The sequence below is a fragment of the Perca fluviatilis genome, chromosome 1, assembly GCF_010015445.1.
Source record: "Perca fluviatilis chromosome 1, GENO_Pfluv_1.0, whole genome shotgun sequence".
Lineage (NCBI taxonomy): Eukaryota > Metazoa > Chordata > Actinopteri > Perciformes > Percidae > Perca > Perca fluviatilis.
Window position 1 is genome coordinate 29,067,254 of NC_053112.1, and position 26,956 is coordinate 29,094,209.

Consider the following 26,956-nt stretch of genomic DNA (forward strand, 5'->3'; position numbering starts at 1 on the left):
AAATATTTAGTAACTGACCACTCTTAAAATTCTATTTTATTGAGTTACCTCCCAACAGAAAACATTATTAAAATAAAAACAATCATGTCTTACAAGCACAGACATGGACTTGTACAGTACAGAGGCACCTGTTTCTTACAAAGGAAGCTGCATGGTTAGAGGACTCCTTGCAAGGACATTGATTTATGACATTGTCTGAAAAATACGGTGAGGAAGTGTGATACATTTACGCATGTGAAATTAATCCAACACATACAACATAGTTTAACTTATAGAGGCACAAACAGTAGTTCCACCCCTAATAGGTTTACTTAGTTACTAGTTCTTATCAGAAAAAAACAATACACTTCAAAAAACACATTTAACTAACTAAATATGTAGATCAATATCTCAACGTTTAGTATAACTGAACATGGTATTCAATTTTTGTTTTTTTTACAGAAGCAGACAAAAAGTGAGTAAAGAGTATAGTTCTCATTTCAGACTATTTTAATAACTCTGTGATAGATGCATTATGATACAGGTTTGCTAACGGCTGAACATGTATCATTTGTGACTTTTTTAAATAAATCAACATGAAACCTACTTCTTTGAAATTGAATGGCATGTAATATGTTGTACCAAAGTACTGGTGAATGTGGTGGTATAAATCTTTATAAATACAACACCTATAATATCTAAATTCTCATTAATTTTAATGGTTTTGATGCCAGCGTAACATATATAGTGTAAAACTCTCACAGCCAATGAACAAAAATGTGTCTCTCAAATAGTGACAGTAATGTTTTCGCACAAACATGATATCAAGCCATTGAATATATTTGTATACACATTAGTTATTTGGGCTGATAAGTAGAACAAATGCAGTACATGACAAAATTAGCAACTAAAATATTTAAGATATATGGAAAATGCTTTGTTTATCAAAACCTTTAGTGATTTTATGTACAATAACAATGTGGGAATATTTTATTCCAAATATGTATCAAACTTGAATATCACTAACCTCTACTATTCATGAAACACTTCACTATTGTGTCTACGCTAAAAAATATAGTGAGGTCACGACAGATCATAGTCAAGCAGAAACGAGGAGGAAGAGCAATGGTACAGGTTCATCATATTAAAAATATCTCTCTGAGGATAGATACTCATTTTTTATTTTTTAAACTGATCCAACTCATCCCTGCCTCAAAATTTACACCAATTTATAAAGAAATGTTGACTACACAGTACCATACTGAAGCTTCTGTTAGATGACACGTGTGATGTTTTAGTGTTGAATCTGAATTGTTAAGCTTTAACTATATGTGGTGGACTCTGTGTCGGTGGGCTTCCTGGACAGAAACCACACCTTCATTGGTTCCTTCTTTCCTTTCATGGTGATGGGGCCCCGATACTCCAAATTAAACTTGGTGTCAGCGTTCTCAGCAGATTGCAAACACCTGCAATACAACATCAACACCATCATAAATCACTTGCGCTGTACGGTCTGGGTGGATTCTTATTTTCACCAACTGACTGAAACGACTAAAACAAGCTTACTTGTTTTATGATTGTGCATGTGAAAAAATTATGGGACAAAAAGAAATCAAGGGACATTTAGAATAGATAAAAATGTGCAATTAATTGCGAGTTAACTATGACATTGATGTGATTAAATATTTTAATTGTTTGACAGCACTAATATATTATATATGCTTTTGTACAGTTCCAGAAAGCTACTAGTAAATAGAATAGAGTAGAATAGAGTACTTAACAAAATAGAAGATTTTAGAAGGTTTTTTTTTACAAGACAAAACAATTAAACAATATAACTAAGTTTTAGATGAATGAAACGATAACCGCATGACCGTGAATGAGTTTCAGAAAATTGAAAGCATATAACCAGTTTATATATTACAGTATATATGAATTTCAATGGTGAATTATGTATAATGAGTTGTATGGGTGTAAGTCACAAGTTCAGGACCCCGGATGGCCTGAGGGAAGAAACTCCTCATCCTCTCTGTTTTGGCCTTAAAGTAGCGGTAGCAGTAGTCTGTTGTTGAGGGGATCAAGGTCTTTTATGATTCTCTCCGCCTTTGTCCTGCACCTCCTGGTGTAAATGTCTTGTGAGACAACTTGTCCTTTATGTCTAATACTGGTATTTTCTTAACAAATCACAAATCCTTTTTTAATACTGTTTAAACAACTCGCAAAGCTCCTTCAAACCCACCTAATTTCTCTACAGCCAGTAATAAAATCCAAAAGTGACTTCACTCAAACAAAAAAACAGATGACTATATGCCACGGATATGAAATAAGGTCCATCTACTTACCGGTAAGTGTATTCGGAGACATTTATTTTTCCCTTTTCACCAGTAGTTTCTGTACGACTTGTGAGGTTGACCGTATTTCCAAAAAGGCAATATCTGGGCATCCTCTGGCCAATCACCCCAGTCACCACTTCTCCTGTGTGGATTCCAATAGTAATCTGAAAAGAGGAGAATGAAAAAAAACAGTCTTGATAGAGTCCTCTGCAATTCCACCGTATGTCAGTTATATTTAAACTAATTAAATAAATATGCCAAAATATATCCCCATTTCTTGTTAAATGCTGGCTAACCAAGCTTAAAAATGTATTATAGGATATACAGAGCACTTATTAGTCATATGTGCTAAATTCATTACTCAATGCAGCACATGACACCTGAGAAGATCAATTATTTGAATAAGCCTGTGTATATGTTTAATCAAGGAGGTAAATGAGTTGTGCTCCACAGAGAGAGAGATAAAAATTCTTCTCTTAGTTTGTTGGCACAAGTTCTTAAAGCTATCTACTGAAAAGGTGCAACATTTGGTGGGTGGATATAAGGTTAACTTTGCCAGAAAACACACAAAATTTGATATTTATTTTCTTTAGGTTTGCAATAAAGTAGCAATTCCAAAAGTAGCCCCAGGCAATCTTCAGACTAATATTTACACTTGAACTTGTAGGCACTTCAGCGCTTGTTGTCTACAGAGCATGAACCCGCTGAGAGTGTCTGAGACAAATGAGAATCTATTTTTAGACACCGGATCGTGAGATGATTTGAGTCTGTTTCTGCTACTAAACCAGACTCCTCTTCTGCCAGTGCCATGTTCCAAATAAACAGCCTTTTGTTAACCAGACATGATTTTCCAAAGTCTCAACAGTCATTGATACAATAACAATCTCTAACAGTCAGTTAAACACAAGTCTGCTGTTTTTTATCCAACATTTCACTGTGCATTACTTCAGCGTCCACATGCACACATAATATTATGCTAAAATCAATAAAAAATTCTTGAGGGTAAAGTGTTAGTCATATTAGGTTTAATGCCAGTTAGCAGTATTTGTCAGTATTTTTAATATATGAATTTTCAGAGCAATATTAAAAAACTAAGCTCCAAAATGCTTAAATTATACTGTATATGTTAAATAACCGATGCATTGCTACAAAACAGTAACAGGAAAACAGTCTGAGAATCATGACAAAGACATACCGTACACAATAAATATAAAAATATTGCTCATTGGCATTCATGTGCAAACATAAACCATCTGCCAATCTAAAATAATTAGCGTTTAATTAATTAGAAAAAAAGATTGTTGTGCCCAGAATTATGCCAGTCTACGATGTTATGTATATGTATATACATAACATGTATATATATATATATATATATATATATATATATATATATATATATATATATATATATATATATATATATATATAAATATATACATATATATATATATATATATATATATATATATATATATATATATATATATATATATATGTATACATATATGTGTATATATGTGTGCTCTGGGAGCTTAGCATCACAAAATACATACAAATAACAGTATTTAGATTTTGGCAGTTTATCCTACAGAATTGTATATAGCTATACAATACAGAAAACTTTTCTGATCACTTTATCACACCTGTACTGGTTGATCATCCACTTTGACTTGTCCAGCAATCTCCAGCATATCAAGAGCTAGGTGGCAGATGGACTTGGCGTGGTGTGTGCATGGCTCTGGTAGGCCGCTCACTGTCATGTACTTATCACCCACAGTTTCCACCTGTATAAAAAAATAAACATTTTGCTACTGTTTATATGCATTTTATCATAACCTTTTTTTGCTCTGCTTTACTTCTGGTTTACTTTGTGCCATGAAGCATCTTCTTTTTTATGCACTGTGCGGCTAGAAATAAACTGAAACGCCCTGAAATAAACACTTAAACACTTACATCAGCTTTAAAACATTCAGGGCCTCTTTGAGCCCTGCTAAAACCAGAGGACCACCTAGCCATTCAGCTTGTAGAGTAAATATTACTTCTTTTGGTGACCCAATGCCTAAAGCCAATCCCTGGAAGTGCCAAGGTCTGTTTGACTTCTTAAAGTGCATTCTTGTCTGAAAGCCTGAGTGTAAATCTGCTCCACGAGGCCTATAAAATTGGACAGTCCCTTTATAAAACTACACTGTGTTTAGAAGTTAGTACTGCTCTTCTTATGGTGAAAAACTCAAGTCAGCTGATATAAATACTCACTTACTGACTTGTATGTGCATAATTGCATAACATTATTCACCAAGAGGGTATGTGTGCTTCACTGGTGCATCTAAGCTGAAGAAGCAGCACAGGACACAGTAGTCAAACGTCCTCAAATCCTCAATTTTAGATCGTAGACTTCTAGTTTTTTGTACACTTTGATTATTATCAGTTTGTGCGTAGATCCTTATTTTCTCATTAATTTCAGAGAAATGTACACAAATACATGATATACTGTCATGGTATGATTCTTGCTTCCAACCTTGTATACATAAGGATTGTTCCGAGAGTCTGTCAAGATGTCAAAACGTGTGTAAACATCATTGAGCAGGTTGACTATCTTGATGGCTCCCTCGGCCGAGGCATGCTTGCTGCAGAAGGCATTGAATCCTACAATGCCACTAAAGAGGATGGTCACGTTGTCGTAGCGTTTTGCTGGGACTGGACGTTTGTGTCGCAGCTCGTTGGCAACAGATGGCGGCAGAACGGAATAGAGCAATCTAAAAGTGAAGAAGAGAAAAGAACATTTTGAGCAAAAGTGTAGTTATGGTGTACTCGAGCAGCAGAGTAATGGGCTTGGGCTGCCAGAGTGAAGTCCATCCTTTTGGATCAGCATTTTATTTGCTCACCCACCACCTTTTGGGCATTTCGCTACACAAGCTGCTCTCAAATGGGAGGGTGGTGTTTCTATGGTAACTGGTTAGATCATGGTAGCCTGTTAAAAGCAAAATACCTTCCATGATGCATCATAATATGAGGGCACATGATATATACAGAACAGATAACAGTTACCACACAAAAATCTATACATGGAAATAAAGTATATTTACCCAGGAGACGAGACTATACGTATTCATTTGTAACATCTTTTAACATACAAGGGCATACAGCGTTTTTTTTCTCTTAGTAAGGTGCATGCCTGAATTGCAGCGAAACAGCATAATATGTTTTCATTATCAGAAAACATAGTGTTTTAAAAGGCAAAGACAGAACAGCAGCAGTTCTCTTAAATATTCAGAGAGGAACCATGAATTCTTATCAATGTTGGAGGCCCAAGGCGCTTTGAGAGCAGAGAATGGCGAGAATAATAATATGGGGATCCAAGAGGCAGAGTGAAAGTATTTTCCTATAAGAAGATGGGGCTTCTACAGCAGTCTTAATAAAGACCACCCTCCACCTCCGTGCTCCTCTCCAGCTGTCAACCACTGCTGTGCCAAATTACTATGTCAGGCCCTTTACTGAAAGCCAACTGTTTTCACGATAACAGGGACTGATGAGTAGTTTAGGCAAACCTCAGCATGGGTATAATAATAGCTTCTGACGATAGCTTCTAGGTGGTCCTACTGTCACGTAGGACATAACTGTAACACCTGTTAGTGTCCTGCTGTATCTTCAGTGTTTCTTGTCTCAAGTCCGTCCTCAAGAGAATATTATTTATTTTTCCAACAAACAAAACAAGGGGTCATAATATGAATTTAAAGGATTACTACATAATAGTAATAGTAAATCAGAAATAAAACTATATCTGGTACATAACACCATGGCATTTATCTTATCATTCCTTTTTCCTTGGTAAATTCCAGGTAGTTTTACCTCATTAGGCCTCTAAAATTATTTAAATTAAACTATTTGAGAAGATAAACATTCTTTGCTTAACCTAATCACTTTTGGTTCACAAGTCATCCAGTAAATATCTACTTTAGCAGGTCTGTGGATAATGTCTGAAACTATTTACATGATACACTGGTATGTGGTTATAATTCCTCTACTGTTATTCTCACTAGAAAACTAAAAGCTGAAGCTGCAATTTACACCTGAGGAAAAAATGTCTGACCTGTCTGTCTTTTTCTTCTCGTCCTCCAGGGCCCTGAGTGTGTGCTGCAGACGATCTGTCAAGATTTCCAGCTCCTGAGTCAGCTTGTACTCCTCACGAAACTGCTCGCCTAGCAGCACCAGGTCTCGTGTGGCGTCATGTAGCGGGATGTCGCTCAGGTAAAGCCCCCTTCGTGTGAGATCATCCAGGTTCATAACACTAGAAAAACCAAAAGAGGAGAAAACAGTGAGAAACTCATTATTGCTGGTGCTACAGTGTTATTTTAACAGCAAAATGGCAGAACATGTCTGATTTGTGTCTTACTGTAGAACGTTCATATCAGTAATCTGTGTAAATTAAACAGGACATATTAAACAGAACATAAAGTGTGAACCACTAGCAATGAGATCACCATTGTCCTTTCAGGGCCGATCCTACTGTCTCCAGATAAATGTTCTGTTGTTAATGGTGAGGTCAGACACTGTGTTGTATCAGTCTTATCTGGTCAGGTGAACAAGCCCCTGTTGTTTCCTGTCAACCCTTTGTGAACACACTGATCTTGCCCTCTACAAAGTGTCTTCGATCTGTGAGGATCTTTTCAACCCTATACCATATTTCACTAGAAAATGTCTGATTGGCTACAAGGGCGAGGCTAATGGAGGTCACAACAGAAGAACCAGTGTAATTACCATTACAATGCATGTTCTGCCATTTTTTCCGATTGGAAAACTGGGTTGGTCTTTCTGGCTCAGTACTAAAGTGGTTTGAATCCTATTTAAAGAATAGGGACTACTTTGTGTCTATAGGTAATTATACATCTGAGCATACAAATATGACGTGCGGAGTTCCCCAAGGCTCAGTTCTGGGGCCTCTTCTGTTCAACATCTACATGCTTCCACTGGCTCAGATTATGGAAAACAACAAAATAAGTTACCATAGTTATGCGGATGACACCCAAATTTACATAACCTTATCACCAGGGAACTATAGCCCAATACAACAATTAAATATGTGCATTGAACAGATTAATGATTGGATGTGCCAGAACCTTCTTAAATTAAATGAAGAAAAAACAGAGGTGGTTGTTTTTGGAGCAAAAGAGGAACGATTGAAAGTCAGCGCTCAGCTTCAAACGACAATGTTAAAAACAACAGACAAAGCCAGAAATCTTGGTGTAGTCATGGACTCAGACCTGAATTTTAAAAGCCACATTAACATAATTAAAAGATCAGCCTATTATCACCTTAAAAATATATCAAGGGTTAAAGGACTTATGTCTCAGCAGGATCTGGAAAAACTTGTCCATGCTTTTATCTTCAGTAGACTTGACTACTGTAACGGTGTCTTTACAGGTCTCCCCAAAAAATCAATCAGACAGCTGCAGCTGATTCAGAACGCTGCTGCTCGAGTCCTCACTAAAACCAAGAAAGTGGATCACATCACTCCAGTACTGAAGTCTCTACACTGGCTTCCAGTGCCTCAAAGAATTGATTTCAAAATACTTTTACTGGTTTATAAATCACTAAACGGTTTAGGGCCAAAATACATTTCTGATCTGCTACTACATTATGACCTACCCAGACCTCTCAGGTCGTCTGGGACAGGTCTAGTTGTTGTCCCCAGAGTCAGAACTAAACAGGGGGAAGCAGCGTTCAGTTTTTATGCTCCACATATTTGGAACAAACTCCCAGAAAACTGCAGGTCCGCTGCAACTCTCAGTTCTTTTAAATCTAAGCTAAAGACCTATCTTTTTGATGTTGCTTTTCTTTAAATAATCTATTAACTTTAATTTCTTATACTGCACTGTAACTTTTATTCTTATACTGCACTATCAATTTTATTCTTGTCTTTTAATGTTTTTAATTTGTTTATTAATGTTTTTAAATTGTTTTCAATTGTTTTTAACTGCTCTTTAATGTTTTATGTAAAGCACTTTGAATTGCCCTGTTGCTGAAATGTGCTATACAAATAAAGCTGCCTTGCCTTGCCTTACAATTACCTTTTTTTTTCTCTGACCATGTATCTATACATATTTTGTATGTGAACGCATGAAAGCGATATAGCCTATTTCTCGGTGTCATAGACCATAGTCTGTTGCTATCAAAAAAAAACTATTAAAGGGGTACTCCACCGATTTTGGACATAAAGATCTGTTTACTTGTCACATGGAGTAATACTTATCCTGTGCAAACAGTTTTGTCTTCTTGTAATGAAATTTATAACAGAAAGCTTGCACAAACTGGGGTTGTGGAGTTTGATTGGCTTGGGCATTTGAAAGGCAGGGAAGAGAAGATGCTATCAAGTTTATAGGAAGTGTAGGATCCAGGGTTGTTGGAGCTTGACCCAAACTAACCAGTCCCCCAACTTTGTAAAAGTGCCTGAATATCCTTTACAAAAGAAATAGATGACGCACACCATTGCACTAGGTGAAATTTGTATTTATTATGGTGAGCATTTTGCCAGACCCTCTTCCAAAGCGCACTGAAGGAGAGTCTGGCTACTCCACACAACAGTTGGGGATGGGAGGAAAACATGCTCTGGTTTAATGGCATTTCTTCACAATCGCCATGGGCGGTGCTAAACTCCACACAGAGCCACTGCAAAATAGTTGTGCGAGAGAAAACTGAGATTGGACAGATAGTCTAGCTTGCTGTCTCAATTTACCCTGCAGAGATCTGAACAGTCAACAGTAGACCTCATAAATCCACCGAATTTAAAATCCCAACACAAAGAAAGCAGAAGGAAAAGGAAAATACATGCATCCGGCGGAATTTCCTGCAGCACCGGAGCAATCCCGGAAGTGGAACGCGAAGGATATAGACTAATCCCACATAAACTGCCCTGCTTCCGTAAATACTTGCTATCACATATTAATCCGCAACTGAAAATAATCCCTAACAAGTGCACTATTTACTCCTGTTTGAGTAACATTTGCTAAAAACCACAGTGCCCAGATGTTTTAGGTAATTACTGAGCTTTTTCTTTTTTAAATGAAAGAATTTGTTTGTGACCCATTTTTTAAGATTTAAGTCTTCAGCCTCAATGCTATTTTGTCCCTACTCAACACCACAAACAGAGTAAAGTAGGGAATGAAAAAGTATTGAGAAAAAGACCAACACATTGTAGGTACAGTGACCTTCCTGCATATTATCAATATAGTGGAAAGCAAGTGTAGCAAATTGTAACAACTTCTCAGTTTTACTTAAAATTCTGGTGAATGTATATAGTGGGATTTATTTTCTATATGCATAAAACAGCAATGGTATTCATCAAAATAAAATTAACACCTTGGAATTTCAGATTCCAGGACCTTAATCTTCTCCAGGACGTGTACCTTTTCAGTGGCTAAAGAGAATCAGTGTTTTTGGTGTGTGTATATTCAGTCTGCTTCTGTCAGGACAGACTGTGGGTTTACCTGGGTGAGCAAAGAAAAAGGATGTTCTCCGCCTCTGGCAAGTAAATCATCTGTCCTTTCAATCTTAGACAGCTGATCTCCACCCCCGTCAGCTCGTCCTCGTTCTCTATAGTCTCTACATTCAGTAGCCCCTCCTGTCAGGATTACATCACACTTATAAACATTGCATTATATGTTCTTCTCTACATCTGCTTCAAAACTGGGCACCAGTTTAGCTCACTCTTTATTTTTAAATCTGTATGTTTTTTTTTATTTGCCCAAAGTATCACATGCATCATCCACCATTTGAGACTATTAGTTCAGATTGTATGAGTGTAAAAAATATTAAACTTTTAAGTAGCATCCCAGGAGTGGCAGTGCTTTGAGTCCAATCTCTTCACAATGACAATCTGCCTTATTGCATTTTCATGGCAAGCTACGGCAGCTATTATTTTAACACCTATGCATTTTGCCTCCTTTTGTTTGCTCACTGAAATCTGTGCTTCTCAATATATATAATAATAAATGAAATATGAAATGCTACATATCAATTTCTTTAATTGATTAATTGTTTGCATGCTCAGTAATCTCTGCATGTAAAAAGTTTCATGCAGATGCTTAAATTATCAATCAGCTAAAATGATCAGTGAGCTTATCAATATTAATATAATAGACTATAAACACATTCTGTCATGTACAAGCAAACCCTGTTCTGGAAAAGAATGCTAATATAAGACAAGTATTGATGTGATTGGCCAACAACGCTGTGACAAAAAACTAAATAATATGGTATATCTACCTTGCTTCGCAGAACAAAGACGGTGTTGATGTGGGAAAGGATGCCATGAAAACTGAAGTCAATGTGAGGACGGACTAAAGAAAAAACTGAAGGAAGGATACAGGTACCAGGCTGGAGCTGGGGAATAAAATAAAATATGCATGTTTCAGTAACATGAGATTAAAAGTTTTTGCTTTACCTATATAATTAATAACTGCTGCATTCTGGGCAACCAAAACAAAGACAGAGACTGGAACAAATACAAGTCAACTAAAACATAATCAAGTGCTGACGTGATGAAACGGTGTTTGCTGCATCATGTAAAACAGACCACACCTGAGGCAGAATTCGATAAATGGCGTTCCCACACTGTGTGAGCATCAGGTCTTTGTCAAACATGAGGTGGAACGGGAAGGATTTGCAAAACGTGTACGGGCTGATCCGAGTCTCCTGTGTGCCGTTCTCCTCAAAGCCATCCAGGTCCTCGTAGAACGCCTCTTCCTCCGAGTCCTTCTCCTCAATCAGAAACTTGATGTGGTCGCACTCTGCACTTTTGGGTTGGATCATCTGCATTACGTAGAGTAAAATAATGGATTGAATATTGATGTTATCGTTACAAAACGGACATAATAGTTAAAATGAAATCAAACTTTCCTATATTGTGACACAGTTACAGCAATTACTAAAGTGTAATGACATATTTCACCCACACAATTAGGTGTTTCATTAATAATATTCCATTAAAAATCTCATTGACCTTTCTGTAAGTCTTTTATAGAATTAAGTAAAATGACATTATTCAGAGGGTTTATGTGCATAAGGCATGCTGACGTCAAGCTGCTGTCTCTGCACCCTGTTTCCACAGCAACAGTGGCTAATATTTCCAGAAATTGGGTGTCACATTTGGAGCGCCATTTTCTGTTCTTTCATTACACACACAATTGCTGAAAAATATGATCCTGTCTGTACAAGATGATTAGTTTGGGAGAAAATGTTGCTCGCTTATGAAACAAAGAGAAAACTCCAGCCAAAGTACAGGGACTGTCTTTGGAGGATAATGTGTCGCAGTTATTGGTACGGATTACAGGCTGTGATTTGTGGGCTGCACATTAAAAAACAAATAAAAATACAAATGAGAGTTCATGATATCAAGTTATTCATACTAGTTTAGACAAAATCTGATTAGCGTGGCCGGGTAAATGAGCCAAGATCAAAAACATGGATCTCTCCTCAGGGTGAATTATCTAATAAACATGCAGTCAATGGCCAATTTAAATTAATTCACAGTTTGATAGTTAAACTAAAACTGTGAAAGAAAAAAACTCCCTGGAAGACTCCCAAGCTAGAGACTCTATAACTTAGATCTAAAAATGTCCTCTGACTCACAGACATTAGCCTAAAAAAACCTCACTGCTGAACTGCAGTTGTCACAGTGCTGCACTATTTGCGTTTGTATGTTTTGGAAGTTTCTGTTCTGTTTAATCTTCACATTATAACCTCTTCAAGACACACACACACACACACACACACACACACACACATATTCTAAAACATTACAGAGACTAGAAGGCTTCATTGAAAGTTAAACCATAAATTAAGAGAGGAACAGGGAAACAACATAAAGTCATCTTCATTCATCATCAGTAGCAGAGTGAGTTTTTAGAGGTGCTGGAAAAAAAGGAACAAAAACAGCAAGCAGACCTTCATTTCTATCTCTGTCCCATGGATTTGTTGAGCGACAGTTTTAATGATGCCAATCACAATGTCTTGCAGGCCTTCTCTCTCTGAGTAGTAGTGAAGAATCAGATTGTTCCCCTTCTCTGCATCAGTGCAGCGGAACGAGGGAGCCCTCATCCCGGGATAAATGGTACCCAGGTGGTCATGTAGGGCATCCAAATTCTGAAAATATGCAAAATACAATTACGGCACACTTAATTAAAACCTGGCTGATGTATAATAGGTTGATGATGCTGTACATTAAACATGAATAATTTAAGAAGTATGGGACTTGTGAGAGACAAAAAAAAAAATAATCTAAGTCTCAAGCCCAAACTGAGATTACCCTAATGACATCACTGTTATTTTCTCCTCCTGAGCCACACAAGACATTATTATTATTAACAGTTTTCACTGGCTGAGCAATAATCCTGGTAATGAGTAAACATTGTTAATGTGTGAAAACGTGTGAAATCAATGGAGTCCCACTTTAAACATTGCATTTTAGAAACAATGTTGGTTAATGATACCACCCAGCTCTTCTACATTCAAAGAGGAGAGAGCCTACCTGCAGGAATTCACGAACATTTGATCCTAACACTCTCAAGATGGTGTCATATCCCGACTCTTGGCAAAACTCAAAAAACATCTTCCCAAACATCTGCAAAATGTCTCCTGCATCAATCTCTGAAATACAGAAAGGATCTCATCAGTATTTTATCTTACAATATAAATTCCTGTTATAATATCACCACATACAGTGTTGTTTTTATTCCAATAATTGAAAAGAAACATGTTGTGACTTACTGAGAACTTTGCTTGCAGCAGAAACAAGATCGTATGTTTTGCCATCTTCATATATGATTCTAACAAGGAACTGACCCTCAATATCAAGCTGAGCCTCCCTCCTGAAAACAAGGTGAAGCCATCATTCGTGAGCAAATGTCACAGCAGAAATAAACAGTAGGCAGAAATACATTGTTGGCAGCTTGTTTGACAACCAATAGCTTTGCCTTTTTGGAATTGCTTAAATCACAGAGGGACTTCTGTTAACAGCAATAATACAATAACAACGTATTTGTCTAATTTGTGGCCAGACAGTGAGGATTACGGTAACAAAAGAGAGGTTTACATATTGCTTTGAAGTGGTTGTTGTTTTAAACGCTGTTGAACAAATACAGATAATCAGGTTTAGCGCCAAGCTCAGACTGCTATTTATACATTTGACAACCCAATTTTTATAAAATTGTCAGAAAAGTTAATGAGGTTCTGATTAGTACAGTTTAACAGAGAAAACAGAAATGATTTAGAGGCCTGGGCAGCAGCCGCCATTCTATCAGAATGTGTAACAGCTGAAAAAACATACCAAGCCTTGAAAACGTTTGTAAAGAAAATAATAATTTATTTTTAAATGATTCAGCTCATCAAAGGTCTAAACGCGACCAAACATGATAAATTGTGCATTAAATAACAATGAGTTAAATTTGCAGAAATAACGTAAGATGGTGGCTGAAGAATTACCACTTTGAAAACATTTACACGAGGCAGCTGCTGCCTTTTTTTATTGTCTTTTTTTAGGCAGGGTCACATCTAGGGCAGTTTGAGCTAAACATCTCAACATGCTGAAGAAATATATATTAACATTAGAGGTGCGTATGTGTATGTGTGTGTGTGTGTGTGTGTGTGTGTGTGTGTGTGTGTGTGTGTGTGTGTGTGTGTGTGTGTGTGTGTGTGTGTGTGTGTGTGTTGTGTTGAATGTACCACATTCTTCCTCTACCTCTATGAAGCAAAAGCATTGGATTGGGGAGTCTACTTTATTTATATATACAAGTATATATAAATAAAGAATTGTATTTTTGGCAGTCTGCAGAGCCCCTGTCCAGTAAAAACCATGTGTCTCCTAATTTGGTGATTTTCAATTTTTCAGATAAACTTAAGCATTACCTGTTATAGGTTGAGAATATTTCTCCTACTTCTTACACCAATTTAAAACTAACCATTTAACCCACCATGATTTTCTTAGCTATTGAAAAGTAGATGTTGGGAAATAAAAGTTACTAAATAAAAGTTATTACTAAACTGTTAAAGTAATAAATAAAATATATATTTTTTTAAATCCTTATTATTAAAAAAGAAACTTGAAACTTCATTTTAGTTGCCTGGTTACATTATTTCTGGGGGGTGGTGGGGCTCTGACTAATGACCTCAGTATTTATAAAACCCTGGCTACGGCCCTGTTTCAAGGTACTTAACTTAAGTACTTCTATTTTGCTTTTTTCTAAATATTTCAGAGGGAACAGTTTTTACTCCACTAAATTTATTTGACAGCTTAGAATTAATAGTTTGCAGATTAGTTGGGGGGGTTTGCATGCAAAACATATCACAATTTCATAGAATATGATAAATTGTTTTAGATTAAACTACCCAAAATATATATAAAGCCATATAGATTAGTTTCAACTCGGCCAGCTACAACATTAAAATGTTACTCACACATTAATGGAGTAGTAATAACAATCAAATAATATATAACACTTACAGGACCATTTTTCTGCATAATGAGTAGGCCTGGTTTTAGTTAGATTTTGAATGCAGGAGTTCAGTAATATTTCTTTTCAGCATGAACAAATAGGCCTATTTTCTGGCCTTAAATGTCAGCCTACAATTATTGAAACTCTTGTCTTAAAGTGAAGTTTCTATTGGGTAGAATTTAAAATGTGATATTTACCACCTATATGAGTTTCAGTGTGTCTGCAGAGGATGAAGGTTAATCATTAAAGTAAAGGCAAATGCCGGCCTTTCCCAGCTGACAGTGTGTCAGCTGAAGGTTCTGGCTGTACAATAGCCCTGTCTTGTATCCTTGATGTGGTCTGGTTGGCCACAGTGTAACCTATGATACCAACAGGGCCAAATAGTAAACACACGATCCAGAAACTCACTTGATGTCTTCCCAAACTTCCGGGCCATAATTCCTTAGAACGAGGAGCTCCAAGGCGTGATTCACAAACCCATACTGTAAATTTATGATAAAAAAAAAAATAAAATACGAGCAACGTGAATATTATTTCATGGAAACAGAAAATTTTACTAAAAAATACTGGTGCCTAGCTATGTTGGCTATGCGTGTTTCTATAGCCTACGATGTATTATATGCTAAAAACATAGCCTACTATGCGCTTAAATGCATGCATATTCTGCTCAACTGTTAATATGCCCAGTTCAATCAGGAAAATGATTGTATAACAGCTACATAGCGGTCTCCTAACAGGAAATGTCAAACGCAAATGCACCACGTCAAATACACTATTTACAAGCATTAAAACATAATACAACATCTTCGTGAACATACCATGATGACAGCCGCTTTTCTTTTTCTTATTTTTAAGCGAAATCCGTTGGATCCGACTCAACCTTCATCGTTTGGTACAGATGCTGATCGTCTCTGCGTCCATTCCACCTTTTTTCCCCCTCAGCTAACAACTGACAGTGAGTCTGTCCAATAGCGCATCAGACATGGTCTTACGTAAGCCATCCCTGACCAATGAGAACGCAGCTGCGTTGTCCAACTGATGCTGATGAACCACCGCAGGCAGATAGTTTCTGATGTTTAACATCGTGTTTTACGCTTTGAAATTTACAACTAATGTTATCTGAGTACCGTAACACAAAAATAAACATAAGATATCTTCAAAAACGTCAACAAAGCGGATATTTTTCAAAATAAGTCACTTGTATGGAAAACCTTTCAAAAGATGTATTTTATCATCATTTGGAAATACATTCAAAATGTAGGTAAAGTAAAACATGAAAATGGTAAAAAAAAAAAAAGATACAAGAAGTATCAGCAAAATGTAGGCCCTACTATCCAAAGTATAAGTGCACAGCATGACTCCTTTCAAAATGTATTGCATTATTAAATTACTATTATTTATGCTTTAACATATAATTAGTAATTTAATGTTGTAGTAGGTCAAAAGGGAGCTAATTCTAACTAACTTGATATGCTTTATGGGTTGTTTAATCGCTAACAATAAACCATAGCCTATATAATGATCTGATCATAGGTTTATTTTATGTAAAATCCTAATCTATCCAAATTAAGTCGTAACTACAGCTGTCAGATCATTTAGACAAAAAATATTATAATACAATATTTCTGCTCGGAATGTAGTGAAGTGGAAGTATAACAAAGCATAAAATGAAAGTCCTAAAGTAATGTGCAAGTACCTAAAATTGTAATTAAAGATATAAGTATGTAACTTGAGTAAATGTACTTACTTTCCACCATTGCATATCATATCTTATCATATTATAAAGGTTTGTGTCAGTAGTAACATTTAACATTGCAAATCTTTTATGTTGCAGAAAAAGCTACTATATACACTGTGGAGTCACTTACAGTAAGTATGTTAATGTCAATATTTATTGCACTTTGATTACATTACAATAATGATTAAAGCACATCGTTATTAGGGATAGAACATTCATTGTATTCCTGATGTGTCGTTTTCCCGCTGAAGCCTATAGGAAAGGAGTACTATGAACCCAATGTAATAAATACAGTATAAACAGTACAGTGGGGGAACATTTTTTTAAAAACACGTACATTACTTATATCAGGATAATGCAATCTTAGAATGCGTTATATCTAATAAATGGTCTAAAGTCTAAGTTTCATGTTATCACAAATATATGGAGTTGGAACCACAAACCTCTGGAAGAAGTTATTGACATGTGAATTCATGGTGAACCATATCTAAATAAAAAAAGAAAGTAAAGATAACATGAAACATCTGTGATCCTGCCAGTATATTTCTATTAAGGCACCTGAATATGCTCTGCATCACTTCATTCAATTAGAGTGATTTTTTTTATTGTTGTATTTACTGCTGCTGCACTGATTGCCACCAACGGAATTTCGTTGTGTTCATACAATGACAATAAAGTATCTTGAATCTCCGTTAAATAAGGTGGGATGTCACCTAAATGTTTGAATAACTTTATAATTTCCTTCAGCTTTTCCAAATTATTTGTTGTGAAATTCTCCACTGAAACACACAAAGCTAATTCAGTTTTTATCTTGAATTCTTTTGCCGTACCAATAGGCCAAGGTGCTTTTAGCAACTTTGGTCTCGACAGATGTAAATGGACCAGTCAGATATTTACAGAAAAAATCTTGATAAAAGGAATCAAACATTACATTGAGGATCAACATCCAAAAATGTATTTCATATTATGCAAGATGATGTATTTAATTCTTTACAGCAAACCAAAAGCAGTTTAGGTATTTTGTGCCTCTCCGATGTTGCATTTAACAAAACAGTCAAAGAAAGCCATTTGTATATCATATGAGATCATATTATAGAGATGACTCATTCTGGAAGAAAAATAAAGGAAGTGAGTATTTCTCTGCGCTACAACCAATACATCCATGGCTACAACTGTGCAAATGGATAATTGTACAGAGACAAGACTCATGTTTGACAGAAAACTGACATGTCTGTAATTAAGCAGCTGCAAGAGTTTGACTATAGACACTATCATCATTATTTAAACAACCCAACCCAAAATATACAAGGTATTCTCACTGGGTTCACTGGATATGTTTATATTTTGTCATATCTAATGTTTTCGGGCTCTTCAGCAGCTTGATTTAACTTCAGAGTCAGTTTTAAATGACGCCTCCAAAAAGTAACAAACACCAGGGATGTCTTCTGGGAAGTTGGCCGGAAGCTCCAGTCTCCTCCTGGGAACAAATACAAACTCTGGCCGATTCTTCAGCAATCTGGGACGAAGAGCACACAAATAAAACATTAATCTAAAATCAATGTGGCAAATTATTTGAAGCAAGAGGAAACACAGTGCTGTTCTAAAAGTGAAGTTTCTTGGCTAGAGCCCTTTTTGGTTTTTTTCTCTGCAACAACCACTTCTGGCAACAAATAATATTATACAGTATTGGCTCATTAACGTCTGACATCTATTTCGCTTTGTTTCTTTCAGTCACATAAAAACGTTTTAGAGCGAAGTTAAGAGTTAGCATTGTAAATATAATAGAAAACACAAGAGTTATTTGCAACTTGAATTAGCTGTGTTACCTCACCTGTGAGTTGTAGGGCTGATGTTGATTTTTCCAGGTTGGCTGCAGGATTCAAACTTGTTGGCCATTGTGACATTGTTACCGAAAAGGCAGTAACGCGGCATTCTCACCCCAACTACACCAGCCAGTACTGAACCAGTGTGGACTCCTATACGCATCTGAGGAAACATTCAACATGATTCAGGCTTCTGCTTGTCTTTTGTTCAACAATACTATTACAGTGCATCAAAGGCTTCCAGTCCACTCTTTAACCATACATGATTGTAGTTGTGGTGCTGGCGCTGATACAGAATCCTATATTTCCTTCAGGCATCTGCAAATGAAAATAGTCCCTACATGATTTACTCCAGTTTAAAGGTACCCTGTCAAGTTTTTGACCACTAGTAGCACTATGGAGTAGGCTTGTGCCGATTGGCGATCAGATTGTATAATTACAAACCAGTTTGCTGTCTCTTTTCCATGCATCTGACACCGGATGGGCTGTCTTTCGGGCTGTAACCCAGTCTGCTGGCCTCCCGACGGCTGCCAGGGGACGGGAACTACATTAGGTCAGCCCGCACCGATTAGTGTTACTGGGGTCTAAGATACAGCAGTTAATGTTAATGAGCGAGTTTCCCTGGTGCAGAGCGTTCCCTGGTGCCTCCAACACGACCAATAAACTAACATTACAGTTATAAAGTGTACAATTATCACATTAGGAAGCAGAGGAATAGCTAAATTTGACGCGCAGATCAACAGAGAGCCGGATTGTGAGAGAAGCAATCGCTAACTGCTAAACTAAAGGAGCTAATAGAGCTAATAGCGTGTAAAGAGCTGTGGGATTAGCGAGCAAGTCGCTAAAAGAAGATCACTATGAGTGCTTGAGTGAACTAGTGTAACGTTAAGTTTTAATGTAAAGTGGATAATTTGCCGCTGTAATGAAGAATATGACAAAAAAACGTTACTGAAGCACGTCAGCCAAGCAGGCTGGCGATCAAGTGGTAACCACAATTGGATGATTTGAAAATATTAGAGATCACCCAAGCCTACTATGGAGTAATGATTTTATGATTGGGTCCCCTTTTTTGTATAATGCATGCACATGACAATGCACATAAATGTTCACAGGCACTTCTGCCCATAGATATACTTCTGCCCTCCTTTTCATGCTATTATGCTCATTTACAGTTTGCGGGGGTAACGTGCAAATCCAACGTAGCAATGCACCAACAAAGGCTGTGAAGAAGACCACTAGTAAGTAAACATAGATGTACTGTAAGCAATTTATGATGTAAAATACTTACTATAAAACAGCTTTGCAAATGTTTTATAAGGAAGGAAATGCACTTTTTGTTAGACCTCAAGGATACACAAATTTACTGAATGCAACCAACTTTTTTAATCTGTCAGCTGTAGCTGCATGCTTTTTTAATTAACTTTTTTTGATACTGTATATTTATTGTTTCCATTGTTGTCAGCGGCTAGTTACCTTAGAGTAAAGATGAATGAAAAGGCAGAATGTGGTGCAGCGTTAGGTACCATTGAGGACACTGAGGCCAATCCTCCAATTTTTCTAGTAATTTGAGGGGTTTAATGACATGAGGATTTTACACATGTTGCTGATTACGATATGTTTAGGTTAAATATCTTAAAATGTGATTGTTTGTAGTCAAACAAAAGATATGCCACATATACTGTCTGTTATTAGAAATCAAATATCTAAACTCAAGACACAATACTTTTTTTATGGCTGTGCATTTGCATCAAATGGAAAACTGAATGTCTTTGGCATAATTTTGTAAACATTTCCCTGTAATTTGCCATTTTTGTGTTTACTTAAGTCAGTATATTCTTTGATTTGGTAGCTTTACATAAAAATCTTTTTTAATATTACAGTAACAAGCTAAAGCATAATGTAGACAGTTAATTTCTTGATTTATTCACTGGTTGATGTCCTAAAATCTCTACGGACTTGAAAAAAATTTTCACCTCAGTGACAGCAACTATATTCTGTTAAAGTTGGAATATTATTTTTTCAAATGGGATATTTTTCTTTTTAAATGAAAACTTCAATAGAGTGGTTGTATGAAAACTCTCTTGGTGGTTGACAGTTACATCATCAAGTTGAATAATATGTGTATGCTAATCAATACTTGACCCTTACCTGTATTGGTTCTCCAGTTGGTGTCATAACTTCGTCTGAAAGCTCCATCATCTTTAAGGCCATGAGTGCAATTTGGACGGCGTGAGTCTCGCTTTCTCTGTGTAAGCCACCAGCGACACAGTACGCATCACCAATGGTCTCCACCTGAATACAGCAGATGATCATTAAAATGATTTTTAACCTGGCAACTGAGACAGAGAAAAGGATTTCAAAAGCTGTGTGTGCACCCTCCTTCCTTATCAGTGAATCTATACAGTGCTCTCATCATCTAATCTGAAAGTGTAGACTTTATTCCACTTTGCAATGTAGACAGTATATCTTGAGCAAAATTGCAAATGTGAAATGGATATTCATCAAAATGTCTTTAGAATGTGCCTTGCGCTCCATCTTGCAGCTAAGACAAAGGGCAAAAAGCTGAGGAGTAATAAAACTTAAACTCTAATAGTACTTGATCCATGGTCATATTAAAAAGTCCACACAGGTTTTTTTTTCTTCTTCTTTGTACGTGTAAATCTGGACCGGAGAGCACTCAACAGCCATGTGACAAAGACAAAGTGAAACTATTTTTAGCCTCATACAGTACATGTGGAGTGGAAACAGGGTCCTGAAGGAACCTCGGACTTCCTAGCGTTTTACGAGATATTTGTCAAACATGCTGCTCTCTCTGTTATGCTTTCATGACACTTTGATTACATTATCCAGCTTCCCTGTAGATTAGCAGCCTTTCGGAGACACTGTGGTAGTTGGTTGAGCTATAGTCTCTTTTTTTTTAATTAAATGTGAAGGGAAATTATTTATCTTCATACACCATATGATGTACTAAATGATTCAATTGTCAAAAGACAAAAAAGTGCATCCGTTTTTTAAATCTGTTATCTAAATAAATTTGCTACTGTAATTGTTTTTTCCAGTTTTGTCAGCAGCTACGGTTACCTTTTACCTACAGTTAAAAGCAGAATTTTGTTTTTAGTGAGCTACAGGACATACATGTAGAGGCCATCCAGCCATAGCTACTGTTGACGACACAGAGGTTGTATGCTTCTGTGAATTTGAGGGGTTTTGAGGCTGATTCTGATATTTTTTTAGGCTTAATATCAGAATACAGAACAGAACATCAGAAGATGTGACTGCCAAAAATCAAACAGATGTTTTATTCTCCACCACAATTATACTGCAGCGTAGAGGCGGCATTAGAACAACATTTGGGGAGGCCAAACTATACAAAATATAAATGAACCGTTAGATTAATAAATAAATCTTAAATGTTATTTCTTTAAATACTCTGGCTACAGGACTGTAAATATATGTGTTAGAACTAAAAGCATTTAGAAGAAAAATGATGTTTTACATTTTGTAACAATACTGTATAAATGTAACTGTCTAATGTCAGCTGCTTCTGAAATGTCTCATATATACTAGACTCAGCAGTTGCAATAGATTAAAAAAAGGCTAAATTGTTAACATTGTAAACAGCTTGTGCAAATCAAAATAATGCTCAGCAGTACAGTACTCTTATATTCCATTTACGTACCTTATAGATATCAAGCTCTCCACACTCGTGGTCAAACCTGGTGTACAACTCACTGAGCATGGTTATCACTTGCATCGGGGTACAACGTGAGCAAACAGCCGTGAAGCCCACAATGTCGGAGAAGAGCATTGTTACTTGGTCAAACTTCTTGGCCTGCACCGTTTGGCCCTGCCACAGCTGCTGCGCCACAGTGCCGGGGAAGATGGAGAAGAGGAGGTCCACTGTCTTCTTCTTCTCCTCCTCCAGTGCCTGGTGAGCGTGCTCCAAGGCTGCCTTGGCCTTCCCCAGACGCTTCTTCAAACCGTCCTGGGCTTTGGCCTGTTCACCAACCAGCACTACGTCACGCAGTGCGTTATGAATAGGGATGTCTGACAGGTAGAGGCCGCAGCCTGTTAGCTCCTCCAGCTTGTCCACACATGGTGAGCCCAGGAACAAGATGGCATTGGACTCTGAAACGTAGATCATCTGACCTTTAAGGTCCATCAGCTGAAAGGAAATATTAGATGATGAGAAAAGTTAATTTTTGTGGAATTTGCTAAACTTAGTTGGAATGTAAATATTGGGTCTAGCTGTCCTCATAGCTCGATGACTTAGAAGACTGATTAGGATTACTGTGTAGGCTACATCCTGGAGCAAATGTCTCCTATTATTTATTACTAGTTATTCTTATTATATGTACACATTTCCCACAGCCAAACAAGGATAATGTTTCTTGCTCTCAGTGGCATCTGTACACTTGTAAATATACAATGCATAAATACATAAACTCCTTAAGGCAGAGTAGACATTTAAACATTTGACATAAAGAAAACCAAATTTGGATTCTGCCTGGTATTTATAAAAGGGCAGCTGTATACAGCAGTCCGTCAGCTACAACAGTAAACAACGTCAAAAGGTTTATTTATGTTCCAGTGGAACACATTTATTTTTAAATACTTTCTAACCCAAGTACATTTTTTACTAGTCACGGTCGAAATATCTCAACTATTGCTGTAAAATGTAGTACAGACATTCATTATTCCCAGAGGATGACACCTACTGACTTTAGTGATCCTCTGACTTTTCTTCTATAGGCCACCATGAGGTTGACATTTGTGGTTTAAAGGTAAATCTGTCGACAACTATTGGACGGATTGCCATGAAATTTGGTGCAGACATACGTCTTTTTGGACTTAAGTGATCTCCTGACCTTTTATCTACCGCCATCATGAGGTCAAAGTTTCATTGCATCCAGCACTTTAGTTTATGAATAAATCCATTCAAAATGTAGGACATTCCCATCAGCATTAACTGTACTTTAAAATACTAACTATAAATAGTATGGGAGCAGTGAGAACCCTACTAATGTCTCATGCAATAGCTTGAAGTATTTAAGGATTCAGCATTAAAACCAAAGACACTATTTCGAGGCACATACTTCCTACCTTCTAACTTTTTAAATTGTTATTACTATGACACCTCCCTTGTGCCATTCATTACATTTACTTCACCACGACAGCTAAAGATTAAACAATATTTTGGGACCTGAACTTTTATCACTTAGTTTTCTTATCAAAGCCTCACAGAGCCACGAGCGTGCCTGTAAACTGTTAGTCTTCTTAACTGTTATAACAACAATAGCTATGGGTACAAATTCAGCTTCAGGAATATTTTGAAATTTGTAACATAATGAATGTTGAACGTACCACTTCTGTCGGTCATGTTTGTGTGTAGTAGACTTGTCAGCTGAGTAATACATAATGAGCCCCGGATGAAAGAGACTGAGACACCTGCTGATATTTACCTGTTTAAATTGGGCGCTGTAGCTACTAGCAGTAAATCTACCACTGGCACACTAGTGGTATAGTAAGGGGAGGCATCTCTGGCTGAATGCTGTTATACCACTGCCATGTTTACTCACTAATAATTAATTTGTTATTGTCATGGCAACCAATTGCTGTGCACCATCACATAAATAGCACGAGCATGGCTGTGCCTTTGATGGATAAAATGGTTTGACATTTGCTTCTGATCTCCGTTGGGGGTCAAATGTTGATCTTTACCTCAGGCCAAGTGCACCCGAGTACAACACTAATAAGCCCGACTGATTATAAATAGCATGATTTTTTTCTCTCTATCTTACTATCAAGACAACGGCCGGAAGACCTTTTCCACCTCATTAGTCAGTGACGTCACTTCTCAGGTAGTTTCTCCCAGACATGTCGACATACCTTCCCTGTGTTATCTGCGATGGAGACTCCATGCTTGATCCGAATGATAAACTGTGTGTTCAGCATGGTCAGAATCCCTTGAAAGGTACATTTGATCTGGGGAGAGACAATAGAAAAGTGTTCTTGGAAGGTAGCAGACCGCCTCAGTCCATCTTTCCTGAACAGTCTCTTCCTGAGCCCGTGTCCTATTTGTACCAGACCCAGGTCCTTGTCGAGGATCAGATGAAAAGGGAAGATGGTGGAGAACAAAGAGGTAGGAAGGGTCCCAGCTGAGGTAGCCCGCAGCGGACTGGGGGTCAGATTTTTCGCATCCTTAACTGCAACCGTGTACAGAAGACTGGGCTGCGGGCTGGACTGCAAGATGCTGTCTTTAGCACTGGGGGTGTCAATCAACACATCCACAGTGGTGTGATACAGCAGGCGCGCTGCAGCTTTGATGACTCCAGGGAAGAAGAGCTCAGTGGTTGGACGGGGGTTGAAGAAATAGACAGTAAGCAGACCCGCATCCTTGTCTAAGCACAGCACCGAAGGTTCGTTTACACAATTCTCTCTACCCGGGTTGGGCGGCGTACTCTGTTTCAACAAAACATTGAAGCTGTTGAGGAAGTCGTGGAGAGCTCCCCCCACCACCCTCAAAATGTGTCCGTCCTCCTCATAACACATGTTGAAGAGCTCCTCGCCAAGAGCAACTTTCAAAGCTTCCATCTGGATTGCTATTAGACAAATGAAGGGAAACAGGTAAAGCTGTAAAGCCGAACAATACCCAGCATTTTAAAATTGAAATTACACATTTAATAATTTGAGCTTCAAATTTGGCATTACCCGTTTTGGTTGAGTAAATGTTCATCATTTCCACTAAATGTTCCGGTTCATCACTGCAACTCTGATAGTCTGTACAGCAAACTATTGGACTGCAAGACGACAAATCAAAGTCAGACACGTTAAACAACTCAGTGGAGCATGTTTTTGTTCAAGACATCAGACAACAGTTGCAACTATCTATTATTTTCATTATTAGTCAATCTGCCAAACATTTTCTCAATTAATCGACTCGTGTTGCCTAGAAAAAAAGTGAAAGATGGCTGTTATAATTTCCCAAACCTCAAGTCTTCCTATGTCTTGTTTTGTTTGTCTGACCAACAGCCCAAAACGATATTCCATTTACTATCATATATGACCAGAAAAAAGCTGCAACTTCTCACATTTGAGAAGCTGCAACCAGTGAATGTTTGACATTTTTGGAGAATTTCATTATCTGTTTGCCAGTTTCTGTAATGTGTTTTTCAGCAGATTTGTAAGGGATGTCTCTCTACCTCCGGGTATAGCAGCATCACACTTTATTGTTATCATCATCATTTGTATCAAGAGTAGCAAGATACATTTGTAAGGGATCTTGAGGTAAACAGAGAGTAAATGGCTCTGTAAAATCGTAGTATCATTATTGTTATTAGGAATACAAGCTGTGGTGGGTACAGGCCTACCTATAATTTACAACAGCAGTAGTAGTAATTGTAACAGTCTAGGAGGAGTATAGTTGTTAATGGCAACTGTATATAAAAACACGCATTACCTCTCAGAGTCCCTGGTTTGATCTGATAGTCTCATCATTCGTTGGAGGGCAGTGTGCAGCCTTTGAAACTGTATGACAAAGTGTTAAAGGTCATCGTCTGGTAAGACTGAACAGCATCTTTAATTAAAGGAGCGCCCACAAATACTTAAAAAAAGCACCATTACCATTAAACCAATCATCTTAATAAACAGTTATGATGTCTGAGCGATAAGTCAGATGCGACAGACACAACTGCAGTCAAGATGTTTTTTTTTCTTCATAAATAAATCTATGTGAAACACACTGTAGTAGTTGCATGATGTGAATATTCATGAATATAATATAACTCACCTCTGGACATGACAATTTTCGGATGCTCTCCCCAAGTGTATGCAGGTTAACTTTGGCTCTGAATGTTTTCTGTTGAGGTAGATCCTCACCTATTTTTACGTGCACGTCCTTAGAAATGGGCAATAAATCCGCGGCGCCAGTGGAGCGCTCCTCAAAGTCTCCGAGCTCATTATTTTGGGCGCTACTGGAGAAAGGACACTCTCCTGGTATCTTCAGCTCTTTCAGCTTCGCGCAGAACATCTTCCCCGCTGTATAATCTCCTGGCTCTGCTCTTCTTATCTAATTTCGGGAGGAGACAGACCTGGTCGAGCAGCTGCTGTCTCTGGGAGAAATTCCATCATCTGGTGTGCTTATCCAGGATACCTTCCTCCTCGCGACCCGCTGATTCAAATGATCAGCTCCAAAGATAGAGACCGCATACAATATTCATTGAAAACTGCACGGGCAAATGATTGCAGGGAACTATCATTGCCAAAAGCCAATGAGAAACTGGAGAAAAAAGAGCAGTAGGCCAATCCATGTGCAAGTGGGGCTGGTGTAGCTCAACAACCTATCAGCAATGAGACATTATTTCCAAGCGACTCCTTGCATGCAGTAGACTTTTTTTTATTGAGATCAGCCTACAGACTGTATCCCATAATACGAGACTGGTCCCCCCATTAACGAATAATCCTTTTTCTGTTAAATGTTCACATAGGACTACGTGCACGTGCCTGTGATGTTCTAGCCTGTGTATTTAGTCTTTATGGTGATATTGATTTTTCAAGCTATATTCCTACAGAATACTAATAGTTTCAAATTTGGAT

General features: G+C 37.4%; 2 protein-coding genes across 3 annotated transcripts; both read right to left on the reverse strand.

Annotated features, from left to right (window-relative positions):
- Positions 1–18: 18 nt before the first annotated feature.
- On the reverse strand, positions 19–15,754 carry gucy1b1 (guanylate cyclase 1 soluble subunit beta 1). The gene is made up of 13 exons (XM_039806519.1): positions 15,619–15,754; positions 15,209–15,282; positions 13,077–13,177; positions 12,838–12,956; positions 12,255–12,452; positions 10,890–11,120; positions 10,575–10,691; positions 9,797–9,930; positions 6,403–6,600; positions 4,831–5,068; positions 3,959–4,099; positions 2,322–2,476; positions 19–1,445 (listed from the first exon to the last, which is right to left on the reverse strand). Exons 1-13 carry the CDS (start codon positions 15,619–15,621, stop codon positions 1,301–1,303), a joined length of 1,854 nt encoding a protein of 617 aa, XP_039662453.1. The 5' UTR covers positions 15,622–15,754; the 3' UTR covers positions 19–1,300.
- Positions 15,755–16,674: 920 nt separating this feature from the next.
- Positions 16,675–26,665, reverse strand: gucy1a1 (guanylate cyclase 1 soluble subunit alpha 1). 2 transcript variants are annotated; one of them, XM_039806500.1, is made up of 8 exons: positions 26,151–26,665; positions 25,821–25,888; positions 25,073–25,161; positions 24,251–24,963; positions 22,041–22,526; positions 20,510–20,653; positions 18,370–18,524; positions 16,675–18,054 (listed from the first exon to the last, which is right to left on the reverse strand). In XM_039806500.1, exons 1-8 carry the CDS (start codon positions 26,388–26,390, stop codon positions 17,910–17,912), a joined length of 2,040 nt encoding a protein of 679 aa, XP_039662434.1. In that variant the 5' UTR covers positions 26,391–26,665; the 3' UTR covers positions 16,675–17,909. The 2 variants fall into 2 exon arrangements, with proteins under 2 accessions (XP_039662434.1, XP_039662441.1); XM_039806507.1 differs by having other exon boundaries at positions 26,240–26,305.
- Positions 26,666–26,956: the final 291 nt, after the last annotated feature.

Excerpts from the sequence above, each read along its gene's own strand:
- gucy1b1 (XM_039806519.1), bottom strand. Across the intron at positions 12,453-12,837 it reads ATGTTCGTGAATTCCTGCAG|AATTTGGATGCCCTACATGA; the intron begins GTAGGCTCTCTC and ends GCATATTTTCAG. Across the intron at positions 6,601-9,796 it reads CTTTTTCTTTGCTCACCCAG|TGTTATGAACCTGGATGATC; the intron begins GTAAACCCACAG and ends TGGTTTTTCTAG.
- gucy1a1 (XM_039806500.1), bottom strand. The coding sequence starts at position 26,390 with ATGTTCTGCGCGAAGCTGAAAGAGCTGAAGATACCAGGAGAGTGTCCT. Across the intron at positions 24,964-25,072 it reads CATTTACTCAACCAAAACGG|CAATCCAGATGGAAGCTTTG; the intron begins GTAATGCCAAAT and ends TTTGTCTAATAG. Across the intron at positions 22,527-24,250 it reads TCGCAGATAACACAGGGAAG|CTGATGGACCTTAAAGGTCA; the intron begins GTATGTCGACAT and ends ATTTCCTTTCAG.